General features: G+C 34.1%; 2 protein-coding genes across 2 annotated transcripts; one reads left to right on the top strand and one right to left on the bottom strand.

Annotated features, from left to right (window-relative positions):
• Positions 1 to 2,796: 2,796 nt before the first annotated feature.
• On the bottom strand, positions 2,797 to 4,203 carry LOC110258387 (olfactory receptor 6C6-like). The gene has a single exon (XM_021081674.1). The coding sequence runs from the start codon at positions 3,685 to 3,687 to the stop codon at positions 2,818 to 2,820; it is 870 nt and encodes a 289-aa protein (XP_020937333.1). The 5' UTR covers positions 3,688 to 4,203; the 3' UTR covers positions 2,797 to 2,817.
• Positions 4,204 to 10,709: 6,506 nt separating this feature from the next.
• On the top strand, positions 10,710 to 13,399 carry LOC100156296 (olfactory receptor 6C6). Its single transcript, XM_001926005.2, has one exon. It carries the CDS (start codon positions 11,548 to 11,550, stop codon positions 12,547 to 12,549), a length of 1,002 nt encoding a protein of 333 aa, XP_001926040.2. The 5' UTR covers positions 10,710 to 11,547; the 3' UTR covers positions 12,550 to 13,399.
• The last annotated feature ends 2,161 nt before the right edge of the window (positions 13,400 to 15,560 follow it).

Here is a 15,560-nt window from a genome sequence, read left to right on the forward strand (position 1 = left end):
TCAGGTTCTTAACCTGCTGAGCCACAATGGGAACTCATAAGCTATCAGATTTAAGGGCATAATGTTGTTTGAATTTCTGAATCATATGGTAACTCAGCAGTTAACTTTTTAAGGAAAGTGCCAAACATTTCACAAATAGCAGCACCATTTTACATATGTAGCAACAATGTGTGAGGGTTCCACTTTCTGAGCATCATAAATAACACTAATTACATTTATGTATCTATGTATCCTGGTGGCTGTGGAGTGGTATTTCACTGTGGTTTTCGTCTGTATTTCTCTAATGACTGCTCACCACTGTACTAATCTTGGGCATCTTTTCATCTGCTTTTTCTCATTTGTATACCTTTGGAGAAATGTCTAGTCAAGTCTTTTGCTTATATTTGTTGAAGTTTTGGTCTTTTAATGGTTCGGTGAGAGGAGTTAGTTTATACATATTGAACAAAATAAGTGCAAAAATTATACAAAGAAAATAACATTTGGTTTTCATGGATTGTAGACAATATTGTTAATTCAGATGGCAATACTTCCCAAGCTGATCTATAGATTCAGTGTAAGGCTTATGAAACTTTCAACCACTCTTTTCACATAAATGGCAAGCTAATCGTAAAATACATATGGAATTGCAAGGGAATTGAAAAGGACCCAGAATAGCCAAAATGCTGAAAAAGAGGAACAAAGTTGCAGGAGTAGTATTTTCCAATTCGAAAACTTACTATAAAGCTACAGTAATCAAGAGAGGGTGATACTGGCGTTAACAGTTGACCTACAGATCAAGGGAACAGAACAAAGAGCCCTATAGTAGACATTAATGATCAACTGATTTTTAACAAAGGTACCAAGGTTATAACTGGATACCTACATGCAAAAGAAAAATTTTATCACTGTCTCACACCATATCAAAAATCAACTCAAAAGAAAAGAAAGACCTAAATATGGGCACTAAAATGATAAATCTCATAGAGGAAACTGTGGTTCATAACTCCCTGTAACTTTGATCAGGCAATGTTTTCTTAAAGATGACACCAAAAGCACAAACCACAAAAGAAAAAAATGGCCTAATTTGTCTTAAAATTAAAGCTGTAGTGATCAAAGGACACAATGAAGAAAGTGAAAATACAACCCAAAGAAGCCAAAAAATATTTACAAATCAAGTATCTAATAAGGATTTAATGTTTTATTAAGAAGTTATTGGAAAGTAAACTCTAGGTCGCTGAAGATTTCAAGACCTTGAATATAGTAACGTGGACTCACTCCCTTATTTTCGACATAGAAAAGCAGATTGATAACAATGCTGGCTTAAAAATAGTAGAATGATCCAAAATACACCTCTCAGCCTAAATTTTTTCTACCAGGGACTCGTGGATAATAGATATACTATCAAAAAATTACCGTAGTGATTTTTTTCACTTATTTTTCCCTGATGGAATATTACATGCAGGATGGACATCTATATATTTGGGGGATTTTTTTGAAGGCTTCTTTTTATCTGGCAGTATATCAATAATACTTCTTTCTTAAAAGGCATTAAACATATAAGTATGTGCAGGAGTGAGCAGAGGGAAAATCCCAAGAAAACTCAACTCATTTTTTAAAATCTCCTTTAATTTATTCCAGAGATCCAGAGGTTTAACAGCTTCCTTCAGCTTGTTCCTCTAAATACCTCCAGAGGTATCACAGTGAGCTTTGGATTCATGGGCCATTATTGCATTTTAACTCACAAATAACTCATGTAGTTAAAACATTAGCTCTTGTCTTCGTGACTCCAACATCTGAAAAACCTATCCTTAAAACAGTCAACAGAGGAATCTTTCTAAAAGAAATACCTGATTACATAGGTTCTTAGATTTTAAAAGTACACAATACATGTAGGGATAACTTGACCTTCTTGCTGTACAGTGGGAAAATTAAAAAAAAAAAAAAAAGTACACTCTCCTGTGAATCATCAGCCTCAGAATCACCTAGTAGACTGTGTTCTTATTCTGTGTTCCAGTTAAGTCAAAAACATATTTTAGGGATGAGAATATGGACTTTGCATTTAAATACGCTAAGCTGGTGGTGATTCTTATTCATTCCACATATTCAGAACTTTAAACTTACCAAGTAGGGATCTGGTACAGTTTTGGACATACAAGTCTCTTACAATTTGTAGGCTGCCTTTTTTTTTCTTCCTTTGCTGAATATTATCTCAAATGAAGGAACATCTTCACCCAAGGGCAGCTAATACTTATTAAGGGTACAGTCTAGACCAGAGGCAGATCCTGAATTACTTTATAGAGAGAGTCTCATTTCATTCTCAAATGAACCTTATAAAAGTAGAGTTATCATTATTACATGTATTTCACAACTGGACAGATTGAGCAACAAAGAATTTGAGAGACTTGATCAAACTCACATATACATCTAAATTTCAACCTTGGATGACTAGCCAAAAGTATAAAACTTTGAATTATCAGGCTTATGATACCAGCAAGTTACATTTAAAGTACTTTTCAGATCCCAGTGGTAGTATATGCTATTATACATATGTCTGTAAAATGCTCTTATGATTAATATATAATTATTTTATTTAGGTCAGTACTATGTATTATAGATAAAATTTAACATTTGTGTTGATAACTTGAATAAAGGACTCATTGTAACATAAAAAATAATGATAATAAATAAACAGTATTAGGAAGAAAAAGGGCATTGTATTAAAAGGCTTAGTTAAAATGTTTTGAGAAGGCTGAATAATTGAAGGACACATTTAAGGACATTTTAAAATGAATAACAATTTTTGGTTTTTTCTTCAATATTTTAAACTTAATTTTTCCCTCATTTATTGAAATAAACAACCTTTTGGAGTGTATCCTTGAAGGCCTGTTTCACTTGCTGGTTCCTTAGAGTGTAAATGAAGGGGTTTAATAAAGGGGCAACTGACGTATAGATAACTGCTACTCCTTTGGATAAAGTCACCCTTTCCTTTGCTGATGGCTTCACGTAAATAAAGATACAGCTGCCATAAGTAAGGGAGACTACAATCATGTGAGAAGAGCAAGTGGAGAAAGCCTTTGACCTTTTCTGGGCAGAGGGGATGTTTAGAATGGTCTTGATAATATATGTGTAGGAAAGAGTCACTAACAACAATGTAACCCCCAGAGTTACAACAGCTGACCCAAATGAAATCAATTCTAGGAGGTGAGTGTCTGTGCAAGAAATCTGCAGCACAGGGGAAGTGTCACATATGAAGTGATCAATTACTTTGGAAGCACAGAATTCCCGTTTCAATCCCAAGACCAGTGGTGGAAAGGTAAGCAGAAAGCCAGCTGCCCATGAACTAAGTACAAGTTGGTAGCACACTTTTTTGCTCATAATGATTGGGTAATGTAGGGGTTTGCAGATTGCTACATAACGATCAAAAGACATGGCAGCTAGCAGGTAAAATTCTGTAACACCTAATACGAGGAAAAAGAATAACTGAGATGCACAACCATTGTAGGAAATTATTTTGTTTTTAGTTATGATGCTTATTAAGAATCTGGGAATGCAGACTGTGGTTAATGAAACTTCCAAGAAGGAGAAGTTTTGGAGGAAAAAATACATGGGAGTCTTGAGACGGGGATCCAGCAAGATAAGAAGGATGATGAATAGGTTCCCCTTCACACTCAACATATAATTTAGAAAGAGAAATATAAAAATCACCATTTGCAATTGTGGGTCATCAGTCAATCCCAGCAGAATGAACTTTAGTTCTCCTGACTGGTTCTTCACTTCAGATTTGAGACCTATTAAATAGATAGAAGGAAACAGCTCCAAAATCTGATGTAACAAGACATCTTAAGAACTGTAGACACAGAAAAATAATTCAGACATGTAAATAAGCTTAAAAGTTTGATACAATTTCACAAGACAAAGGATACCTAAAATTACATCATTTGTTAGCATAAACATCCTCAAATTGGCTGCTCCTTTATAACCAGACTAAATTCTTTCTTTCTCTCCATTTCAACCTGAAAGATAATTTAAATTTTAGTTGATAATTTCCCAATGATTTGAATTCTATTTAAATGTTCTACACAGAACATAAGTATTACTAGAAATGATTTTCTATGTATATTTCATAAAGTACTGAAAAATTTCTTGTAACATCTTGACAGTTATACCAGTGTCAATTTTCAGTATTTATTTAAAAACTCATAGCTCATTAAAATACTTATTAAAGGTATGGAACACATAAAAATAATAATAGTTACATATTTTCTCTGTCATGGAAATATTCTAATATATGCCATTAACTATTTTCTCCCAATGTTATATTTCTCCATTTTTTCTTTATCTCATTTCCTAAAACTGTTTTTTCCTTTGGTTTTAAATATATCAGTTTTCTCCTAATCACCTGCATTTATTTACTCAGGAAGAACTGAATATTGCATCTGTATAAAAATGAAGAAAATATGACAATTCAAGTGTCAGTGAAAATTACCTAACTTGTATTTACAGAATGGCTTTTTTTTTTTTTATTGACCTAGACATATATATATATATACTTAATTATATGTGACTTACCACTTCCAGGTTATATTAATATAATTCCTCCTATGGGACTATGATAGGAATCTAAGTACCAAAAATAAATGATAAATATTCTCACTCTTATTATAAACTATTCAGTTGTTTGAAGAGTAAATTTAATTACAGTGCTTTTCTGGAGAAGGATTCAAAGAAGAGATACAATCTGGAAATTATGTTCACATGCTAAAATCTTTCACTTTTAATCACATACATAAAAATCACGATGTAGATAGTACAGATAATTTAATTAGAATATTCTTTTATGTCAGAGAAGGTTCATTTTCTATTTTTTTAAAAACAGAAAAAATATTTCATAAAAATTCTAATTGAAAATGTTGTACTCTAAATGAAAAGATGTTTTAGGAAATCTCCCAATGAAAGGAACCTAAAATTTGCCACAACCAACTGTTGCTTCAAATTGTACACTAACAAAAGCTGCAGTTTTATCATTTTGCCCATAAGAGGCACAGGGGATTAATTGAAATTAAAAGAGGAAAGCAAAAGAAATGCCCTCTGGAGACTGCTTTCAGAAAGGACATACCAATTAAGTTTAAAAAAAGAAAGAAAAAAGTAAAGAAAGGAAAAAGAGAAGAAACAGAAAGCAAAGAATTAAAGAAAAATCAAGCAAAAAACCCCTGTGAAGTGCTTTAACTACAAAACTGATGGGCTGTTCTCTCAAAAGAGAACAAGAGATGATTTATTTAAAATATTTAAAATATTTAAAATATTTAATGCCAACAAGAATTTCAGATATTCCTCTGCCATGGGACAAAGTGATGAGTTCTACTGGTGAGAAAGTTTACCTAAAACGGAAACCCCTCTCTTGTTTCCATTAGGCAGTAAATTGGAATTTCATTAACTGGATTATGACTCTTATTTACTTTTATTTTGAAACAATATAACACATAAAGAAAAATACATAACAAGGATCTTTTATTCCTAAGCCACTTGTTGCTCCATCTGCCATTCCATATACTTATGTGTATTTATAAAAAAAGAATATTCTACTAGCTAAGCGCAATAAAAACATTATTATCAAGATGTTAATAATGGTATGGTATTAACATCAAATCCTCCAATCTTATCCAAATGTAGAATATTTTCCCTTTATAGAAAAAAAGAATATAGTTTAATTTAGAACTGCATGTTTTGTCTAATTTTTATATTTTAGTATCCTTTTATTTGGAATAGTTTCCTAGTCTTCTGTTAACTTTCAAGGATGTTGTTTGGAAATCATTTCCCAGTAATTATATATTATGTCCTTCAGTTTTTGTCTAAAGTTTCTGCATGACTCTATTCAATTTATGAACCTTTGGCAGAAATGTCATAGAAACGATGATACCTTCTCATTGGATCCTATCAGATATTGTGCTATTTCATAATGTTCCCATTATTGATGATGATGAGACTTTATTTCTTGATTAATATAGCTATTTATAAGACTGTCCACCATAGAGCTACTCTTCTACCTTTAAAATTAGGAACTCTTTGACTTCCTGTCATGGTGCAGTGGAAGTGAACCTGACTAGAATCCATGATGATGGAGGTTCAATGCCTGGCTTTTCTTGGTGGGTTGGGGGTCTGGTGTTGCTGTGAGCTCCAGCAGCTATAGCTCTAATTCAAACCCTAGCATGGAAACTTCCATATGCCAGGGCATAGCTCTAAAAAACAAAAAAATAAAAAATAAATAAAAATAGTAACTATTTTGTGTAGGTACGTTAAATACTACATAAATAGCTCAACCATTGAAAAACTTCAAGTTTATAGATAATTTACATCATTACACATTTATGTCTTCCAATTTTACTCATTATTATTATTACTTATTTTAATGCTCAATTGCCCCAGAGTTGGCCAGTATAAGTCACTTCAAGATATTTTTTTTTGGTCCTTTTATCATGCCCCCTCAATTTTTAAAGGCTTCTTTATTTTCTGGCACCAGAAATTGCTGTGATATCATCTTGTACCTTTTCTGTACCAACCTTGGCATAAGCCATTTCTTGAAGGGGTCTTAGTTGTGTTTAGTGAAGAAAATTATTTTGAAGGGAAGATCTAGGTTCTATGGATGCTCTATGCACTCATTCGTACACAGAATCAATGTTCCCAGGCCCTCACAGTGGACAGATGAACAGAGTCCCACGTACACACACCAATATATATACACACAAACACAGATACACAGATACACACAATATATATTCATACTTATATTCATTTTTATAATCTCTCACTAGATGTTGAATAACATGAACAAGCACTGGTACATTAATCCAGCACCATAGAGCTTATTCCATTGTATTTTTTGATGTGCAATTGAAGAAAATGTGGCTTAAGATCATGACCATTCCTCCAGAAATGTTTAACTTTTGAGTGTGCCAGGTACCACATGCCTTTAGTAATCCAGGATAACCTCGGTCCAAATGCACATATTGAGATGATTTGAAGCTGAACTACCTAGTACCTGTGAGAGTTTGTCTACCGAAGTTTCTTGATCTAAAACTAGAAGTGTTCACCCAGTCCCTCTGAGGTGCCCTATCTCTGGAGCCAGGCACTAGTCAAAAACACTGAGCTCTTCTCCATTTCTCAGTCATCACTTAGGAGTCAGTAATTCCCACAGGGAAAATGAGAGTCAAAAGGCAAATTAATTTTCCTGGATCTTGATTCCCTGTTTTCTGGCCTGATTATTCTTCCCTATCTTGTTATCGCTCCAATTAATATTGAAGCCATATATAAGCCCCTCTTTCCCTGTCTTGGCAGAATCTGTCTCATGTAGTCAGTTTGGAACTCTAGAGTCTATGCAAGCTGGCAACTTCCAGTAGAAGGCTGAGATGATGAATTTCTGTTAATTTCTGTAATTCCAGTTCCTAGCCCACTAACAGGAAACCGCCCTGAACCCTTCAACCCCATGGCTCACAGCAATGCATGTGTTCTTGGAGCAGTTTGCACCCAGCTTGCAGGAGTCAAGATAGGCAAAAAGACTCTGTTCTTCAAATACCGGGGATCTGTACTCTGATGGATTGCTACTAAAGGACTAGAAAGTCACCAAATATTTGGAAATTAAGTAATATACTTGTACATAGTCAATTATTCGCAAGAGGAATCAGAAAGAATTTGGAGAAAATTGTGAACTACTCAAAAATGAAATGTAGCATATCAAAGTTTTGAACTACCTAAAGACACAGAAAATTGGTATAATTAAATGTATGCCTTAGAAAAGACAAAAGCTAAATATCAATGATCTAACTAAGTGTTGTCCAGTCTGATAGCCGCTAGCCACCTATAGCTTTAAGCACTTGAAATATGAATTAAATTCAGTATGAATTTAATATTCATTATTTTAAGTTTAAATGTATATACCCACAGATGGCTAGGGGCTATCAGATTGGACAATACGATCCATGTAATCTTACCCATAGCCTAAAAAATGAAATGAGTCATATCCAGATTATTGAGATCGAATTTAACTACAAAAATTGACCTTTGGGGGTATGTATTTAGTGATTTTTGACAAACATATACAGTGTTATGCAACCACTACTACAATCAACATATAAAAATGTTTCCACCACTCTAAAAAGTCCCCTCAAAACACTTCAGTAGTCAATTACTTCTCCTCATCCTTAGCCTCTAAAACCACTGATCATATTTCTGTCGCAATAGTTTAGTGTTTTCTAGAATTACAGAAATGGATTCACAGAGTATGTATAATATCGTATCTGGCTTCTTTTACATAGCATAACATTTCTAATATTCAGTTGTTTATATATATATATATATATATCATTAGTGTACTCGTTTGTGTGTGTATACTTTACTCATTTGTGTGTGTATACTGCACTCCTTTGTGTGTGTATACCACAATTCCCTTTTCCATTCACCAGCTGATAAACTTTGGACTGCCTCCAGGAATAAGCATTAACATAAAATGCATTTCATAGATAAATTCAGTTCACTTGAGGGATCAAAAATAATTTCATCAAAATCTACCCCAAGCCTCATCTCAGAAATCTATTAAAAATGATTCTTAATTATGAAGTATGAATAATGTATATACATCACTACATGCCCAAATGTAAAATGGTTTACAATAAAGTCTAAAATTGCTTCTACTGCTAATTGGAAGCATGGCAGTGTCTTGCGTTGCTGAAAACTGGCTTGGGATTTTTGAATGTTGCCCCAGACCAGTGACCTTATGATGAGGTCACATTACTTTGATTTTTCTAAACCGCTTAAGACACTGCTCTGGGATACTTTAACTTTAGCTTTTGTTTAAAGTAGATTACAATGGTGTTTTTTCACTGGCAATAATTAATTCTTTTGGAACTCTGATCCCCAGAGAAGAGATTTTTTTTCCCTATGTTTTATCTCAGTAGATCCCTTGGGAATGTAGTAAGTAAAAAAATGATAAAAACACAGCATTTTTATAAGCACCCAGATGGCAATGTGGAATCTCTTTCTTGGAACAGTGGCTTATCTCTCATTATATAATGCCCCGGGATTGTTTTCAGTGCTCTCCTTCTATTTTATATTATTTCAGTTTACTTTGAAAAATAACTATTTTGAGGTTTGCAATGACAGCAATTGTAGGAACAAAATTTCACAAAGTACAGTTTATTCAGACTAGAAGTTGGAAGTCTACTATAGTTATTGGCACCTGATTTCTAAGGGCAAAGTATAGATATGAAGGAATGTGGAAAAATATTTACTAACACATGATATGTACACATTGTGTGAAAAATCACTGCTAATAAACATCCAGGTTAGATAGTAAAATATGATTGTAAAAGAGAGTAATGTCAAAATTTGTTATGTTAGCATATGGCTGTTCCATGCACACATAGGGAAACAAAAGATCCAGGAGATCCAAGAAGGTAAGTCAACTATAATTTTAACAAGTTCAGAATCTGAAATTAAGTCAAATGCACAGTCAGTCAAATTCAGGAAATTAAATTTGATTGTGGAATTTTTATGTTTAAAATTTTTATAATGATAGCATCTTTTTATGGTTTGCTTATTAACAGGAGTTGTAATCTATTTTATGTACACACAGTAATATCTAATTTTCACTTCCTTTGATTCTCTTTATGAATTAACTATGGTCCTGGATAAAGTACTGTGAAGAAAATACTGGCAATTCTTCTTTAAAATCTGAGATAATGTAATTCTAGAACAGTCTGTTAGACCCACATGACAAGAGAAATTGTATGACTAAATCATAAAACACACCTCTTCAAATCAGATAAAGGGCAAAGATCAGAGTTTGATTGCAAGGATATAAATATAGATGTTTTACAATAAATGCTTGTGGCCACTTAATAGCTTAAGACCACATATCTTTAGTTGCCATTAAAAACACTAAAGCTGTTCTCTAATATCTGCTTTGGAAAATCACATGAAGCATTGAAGACTTAGTTTAATTTTTTTTCAAAAAGATAAAAATTAAGTAGACAAGAGAGTAACATTAATAATACAAGTGTAACAAGATGCATTTTTCAAAGAATGGTTTAGTAATTCACTACTTTTAATGTATATAAAGAAACAGACTAACACGTTTTAACATAAAGGGGGTTAGTACAACATGGAAGTAAATAGAAATCTTATATGTAGAAAAGTAGGGAGTATTACAGTTTCTGAGGTATTCAGATGTGATAAATTCATTTGAGTAATTAAAAAGATAAAAGAAATGAACATTAAAAAAGAAAGAATATGGAAGATGTAAGATAAATAGTGTCCCAAATTATGTAGACACCTATAGCAGTACATCTCAAAAGATTAACTGCAGTAAAATGACACAATATTTTTCCTTAAAATATTCAGTTTTGTAATGCTTTATTTGTCACATATACTGGGAAACAACTATCCATTTGAGTAGAGCAAATCCAATGAAGAAAATTGATAGTAATAATGTTGTAATCGCAGTGCAAAGAAGATTGCAAAACTATTTTAAGTAGAAATTTTTTTTGTCTTTTTTTTTTTCTTTTTTTTTTAGAGCCGCGCCCATGGCATATGGAGGTTCCCAGGCTAGGAGTCCCATAGGAACTGTAGGCACAGGACTACGCCAGAGCCACAGCAATGCTCGATCCAAGCAGCATCTGTGACCTACACCACAGCTCAAGGCAACGCCTGATCCTTAACCCATTGAGTGAGGCCAGGGATCGAAGCCGTGTCCTCATAGATGCTAGTCGGGTTTGTTAACCACTGAGCCATGATGGGAACTCCATATTTTAGGTAGATATGGTATAGATTTTTAATGGAAATCAATACTCCTTTAGTCATTGACCATCAAATGAATTATAATAGAACTCTTAGTCCATTGCATTTTTTTTTTTTTTTGGTTTGTTTTTGTTTTTAGCTGTGCCTGCAGCATGTGGAAGTTCCTGGGCCAGGAATTAAACCCAAACCATAGCAGCCATGCTGGCCACTGCAGTGACAATGCCAGATCCTTAACCTGATGAGCCATGAGGGAACTCCAATCCTGGTTTTTTAAAACCATTCTAATACTCATTCTACAAAGACAAACCAACTTAATTCACTGCACAGGTGAAATAAAAATGATAGGAATATGCATATAAAATAACTGATATTCTTTTATTTAAATAATACATGTAGAGTGGAGTCCACCTGGGAGGGATGGTCAGAAATGCATATTAATCAAAAACACTCAAGTTCCAGGGGAAAACTTGTGAAGAATATTAGAATATTGTAATGAAGAGAACTAATAGATGGGAAAGAATTTGGCATTGAATGTAGCCGTAATTATGCGTCATTGGCAATTTCAGATTGGGGAGAAACTTTTGCCCAGAGATATATATTTACATAAGTATATAGTTAAAATATAGATTTAGTTAATATGTACTTATAAACGTGAATTCATTTAGATTAATTTATGTATATTTATGCGAATATATATATATGTATTGAGCTTCCTATATATTTCTACATACATAGGTTAAAATATATGTTAATTTATATTGTTATATTCTATTCATATATATGTTTCATGTTCAACTTTTAGTCTTCTTTTCCTATGATAAGATTCACAAACGAGTAATGGAGAACCAATCGATGGAAATAGAGTTCATTCTCCTAGGTTTGACAGATGACCCACAATTACAAATTGTGATTTTCCTGTTTCTATTTGTCAATTACACATTGAGCCTCATGGGAAACGTAATCATTATTCTCCTCACCCTGCTGGATCCTCGCCTCAAGACACCAATGTATTTCTTTCTTCGTAATTTCTCATTTTTGGAAATCATATTCACAACAGTATGTATTCCCAGATTCCTGGTCACCATTGTGACTAAAGAAAAAACCATTTCATATAACAATTGTGCAGCTCAATTGTTTTTTATTCTTTTACTGGGAGTTACAGAGTTTTACCTTCTGGCTGCCATGTCCTATGACCGCTATGTTGCCATCTGCAAACCGTTGCATTACCCCATCCTCATGAATAGCAAAGTGTGCTATCAGCTTGTCTTCAGCTCTTGGGTAACTGGATTCTTAATTATATTCCCCCCATTGGTGATGGGACTCAAGCTGGACTTCTGTGCTTCCAGAGTAATTGACCACTTTATGTGCGAAACTTCTCCTATCCTACAAATCTCTTGCACAGATACTCGAGTCCTAGAACTGATGTCTTTTATCTTAGCTGTGGTGACACTTGTAGTCACATTGATATTAGTGATTCTTTCTTACATTTACATCATCAGGAACATTCTGAAATTCCCTTCCACACAGCAAAGGACCAAAGCTTTTTCCACCTGTACTTCCCACATGATTGTTGTCTCCCTGACATATGGTAGTTGTATCTTTATGTATATGAAACCCTCTGCAAGAGAAAGGGTAACTGTATCCAAAGGTGTAGCTTTGCTGTACACTTCCGTTGCCCCTTTACTAAATCCCTTCATTTACACCCTAAGGAACCAGCAGGTGAAAGAAGTCTTCTGGGATATGCTACAAAAGGTGGTGTGTTTTCCCAAAAAACAATTATAGAAAGGCCAAAAATTGTAACCTCACCATAAAAGCAAACAAAAAAATATGTTTCATGCATTTCTTCTGAACATGTTTTTCTGCCTCATTGCTTATTTCATGGAGGAGACTTTCTTGAAGAATCTTGTAGCTCAGATCCCCATGTACATTTTAATTTTCCTAATGACTCCTTTTCACCCTGCTACAATAACTTACTCACTCAATCCGTATTTCAGTTTTTAAATAACTCCTTATTGCATCTCAGTATCTAGAAACTGTGATTTGAATAAAATATGCCATCTATAAGTATACCATGCTGTTAAGTAATTTGTTAACTAATTAAATATATATTTGTTGTGTATCTATCTTATTTCAGACGTTGTGAGGGGCCCAACACTTACTTTAAGAGGCTTGCATTGCCTAAATAAATCAAAATCATAACCCCAACATTGCTATATAGTATATAATGAGTGTTGCAGTGAAGGTCAATAAAAATATCCTGGGGCATATAGGATGGCGTCTCAGTGATTTTGGAGACCAGGGAGACACGTTCAAAGCTTCACCACACAGTCTGGGACGCTGCACAGAATATCTAAACTTTTTATGCCTCAGCTTCTTCACATGTGAAATAGGAGAACTATATAACCCACACCTTAAAGTTCAATAAATATATGCTATTAGAAACAGTTAGCACTCAGTAAAGGAAAAGACGTATTTTGAACTGTTCAAACACATGCTGCAACTAATACTTGATATGCTTTTAAGAAGACGTAATAACATGGAGGAACCTGTGTGCCAGAATGGTGATTTTGGACTCAGAATTGATATATCAGGAGTTCCCGTCCTGGTGCAGTGGTTAACGAATCCGACTAGGAACCATGAGGTTGCGGGTTCGATCCCTGCCCTTGCTCAGTGGGTTAACGATCCGGCGTTGCCATGAGCTGTGGTGTAGGTTGCAGACGCGGCTCAGATCCCGCGTTGCTGTGGCTCTGGCGTAGGCTGGTGGCTACAGCTCCGATTCAACCCCTAGCCTGGGAACCTCCATATGCCGTGGGAGCGGCCCAAGAAATGGCAAAAAAAAAAAAAAAAAAAAAAAATTGATATATCAGTAATTTTGAGAGGTCTGTGTATAACCATCCCTTAGGGAGTCTGATAAATGGACTTTTTAAAATTAATTTATTTATTTTTCCACTGTATATATGGGGGCCAAGATACACTTACATGTATACATTTTTTTCCCACCCTTTGTTCTGTTACAATATAAGTATCTAGACATAGTTCTCAATGCTATTCAGCAGGATCTCATTGTAAATCCATTCCAAGTTGTATCCGATAACCCCAAGCTCCTGATCCCTCCCACTCCCTCCCTCTCCCATCAGGCAGCCACAAGTCTATTCTCCAAGTCCATGATTTTCTTTTCTGTGGAAATGTTCATTTGTGCCATATATTAGATTCCAGTTATAAGTGATATCATATGGTATTTGTCTTTGCCTTTCTGACTTATTTCACTCAGTATGAGAGTCTCTAGTTCCATCCATGTTGGTATAAATGGTATTATGTCATTCTTTTTTTTAATGATGTAATTGCATATTTATTTACATAAAAACGGAAACCTGAGTGAAATAATTAGGATACGGAACAACCACACTAATTTAAGTATATATTCTCATTGAAGTAAAATTGAAGACACAGGAAAGCCAAATCTGAATGAATTCTGACCGCTTTTTTAGCTCCTTCTAAATCAATGTTGTAGTGACTGGCATTGCAAAAAAATTAATGTTTAAATCCTTTCTACATCTAAAACTTTAGTATAGCACACAACATAAAATGTTACTTAAAATACATGTGCACACAGGCACACACCAATTCTTAAAATCTCACTCCATGATCAACAAAAAAGAAATAACTGATTAAAAAGGGAGTAAAGGACTTCACCATTGCTGCATGGAAGATATACAAATGGCCAACAAGCCTATGAAAAGATGCTCAATGTCACTGATCATTAGGGAAATGCATACCAAATTCACAATGAGATATCACCTCGAATACATTAGAATGACTCTTACTGAAAGAAAAAAAAAAATAGAAATGTGGAGAAAATGAAACCATTGTGCACTGTTGGTGGGAATGTAAAATGGTGCAGCTACTATGGGAAATGGTATGGTGCTCCCTCAAAAATGTTAAAAATAAAAAGATCTTATGATTCAGCAATTCTCTTTCTGAGTATAAATCCAAAGGTGTCTTGAAGAGATATTCACATTTACAGCATGTTCACAGCAGCATTATTCACAATAGGTAGGAGGAGGAAGCAATTCAAGAGTCCATTGATATCGAATACAACTCAGACTCAAAGGAAGAAAATTAACCTTGAGGATATTATGTTAAGTGAAATAAGCAGTCAAAAAACACAAATACTGTAGGATTCTAGTTATATGAGGTTTTTAGAGTAGTCAAATTACAGAAAAAGAAGGTGTAACAGAGATTGCCAGAGGCTAACGGAGGGGAAAATAGGTAGTCTTTTTTTTTTTTTTAATGGATATAGAATTTCCTTTTGCAAGATAAAAAGTTCTGAAGTTTGGTTGCACAACAGCATTAATATACATAACACTGCTGAACTGTACACTGAAAATGGTGAACATAGAAAATTTTATGCACTATGTATTTAACCACTCCTTAAAAATAAGCCTGCCTATCTAGTTTTCACATATCCTGGGATTTTTGAATTTACTAGTTCTCTCCTTTTTCTTTATAGCTCCAACAACAGTTGAACCCTCTCAAATCACTGTTTGGTTGTTAAATACCTCAATTTGGTATGGGCAGAGAAAATTTGAGAAATGTAGCCTAAGGTGGCCTTCAGGGAATCTGCCTAGTCTTACCATTTATCAAGTCTTTCTTCCTCACCGGTATGTCGTTCTTTATTATGGCTGAGTAGTATTCCATTGTGTATACATACGATGTCTTCCTAATCCAATCATCTGTTGATGGACATTTGGGTTGTTTCCATGTCTTGGCTATTGTGAATAGTGCTGCAATGA

Source organism: Sus scrofa, unplaced genomic scaffold, assembly GCF_000003025.6.
Source record: "Sus scrofa isolate TJ Tabasco breed Duroc unplaced genomic scaffold, Sscrofa11.1 Contig1955, whole genome shotgun sequence".
Lineage (NCBI taxonomy): Eukaryota > Metazoa > Chordata > Mammalia > Artiodactyla > Suidae > Sus > Sus scrofa.

What these genes read in the sequence shown, in the direction of transcription:
- LOC110258387 (XM_021081674.1), bottom strand. Translation starts at nt 3,687, where the DNA reads ATGGTGATTTTTATATTTCTCTTTCTAAATTATATGTTGAGTGTGAAG.
- LOC100156296 (XM_001926005.2), top strand. Translation starts at nt 11,548, where the DNA reads ATGTTTCATGTTCAACTTTTAGTCTTCTTTTCCTATGATAAGATTCAC.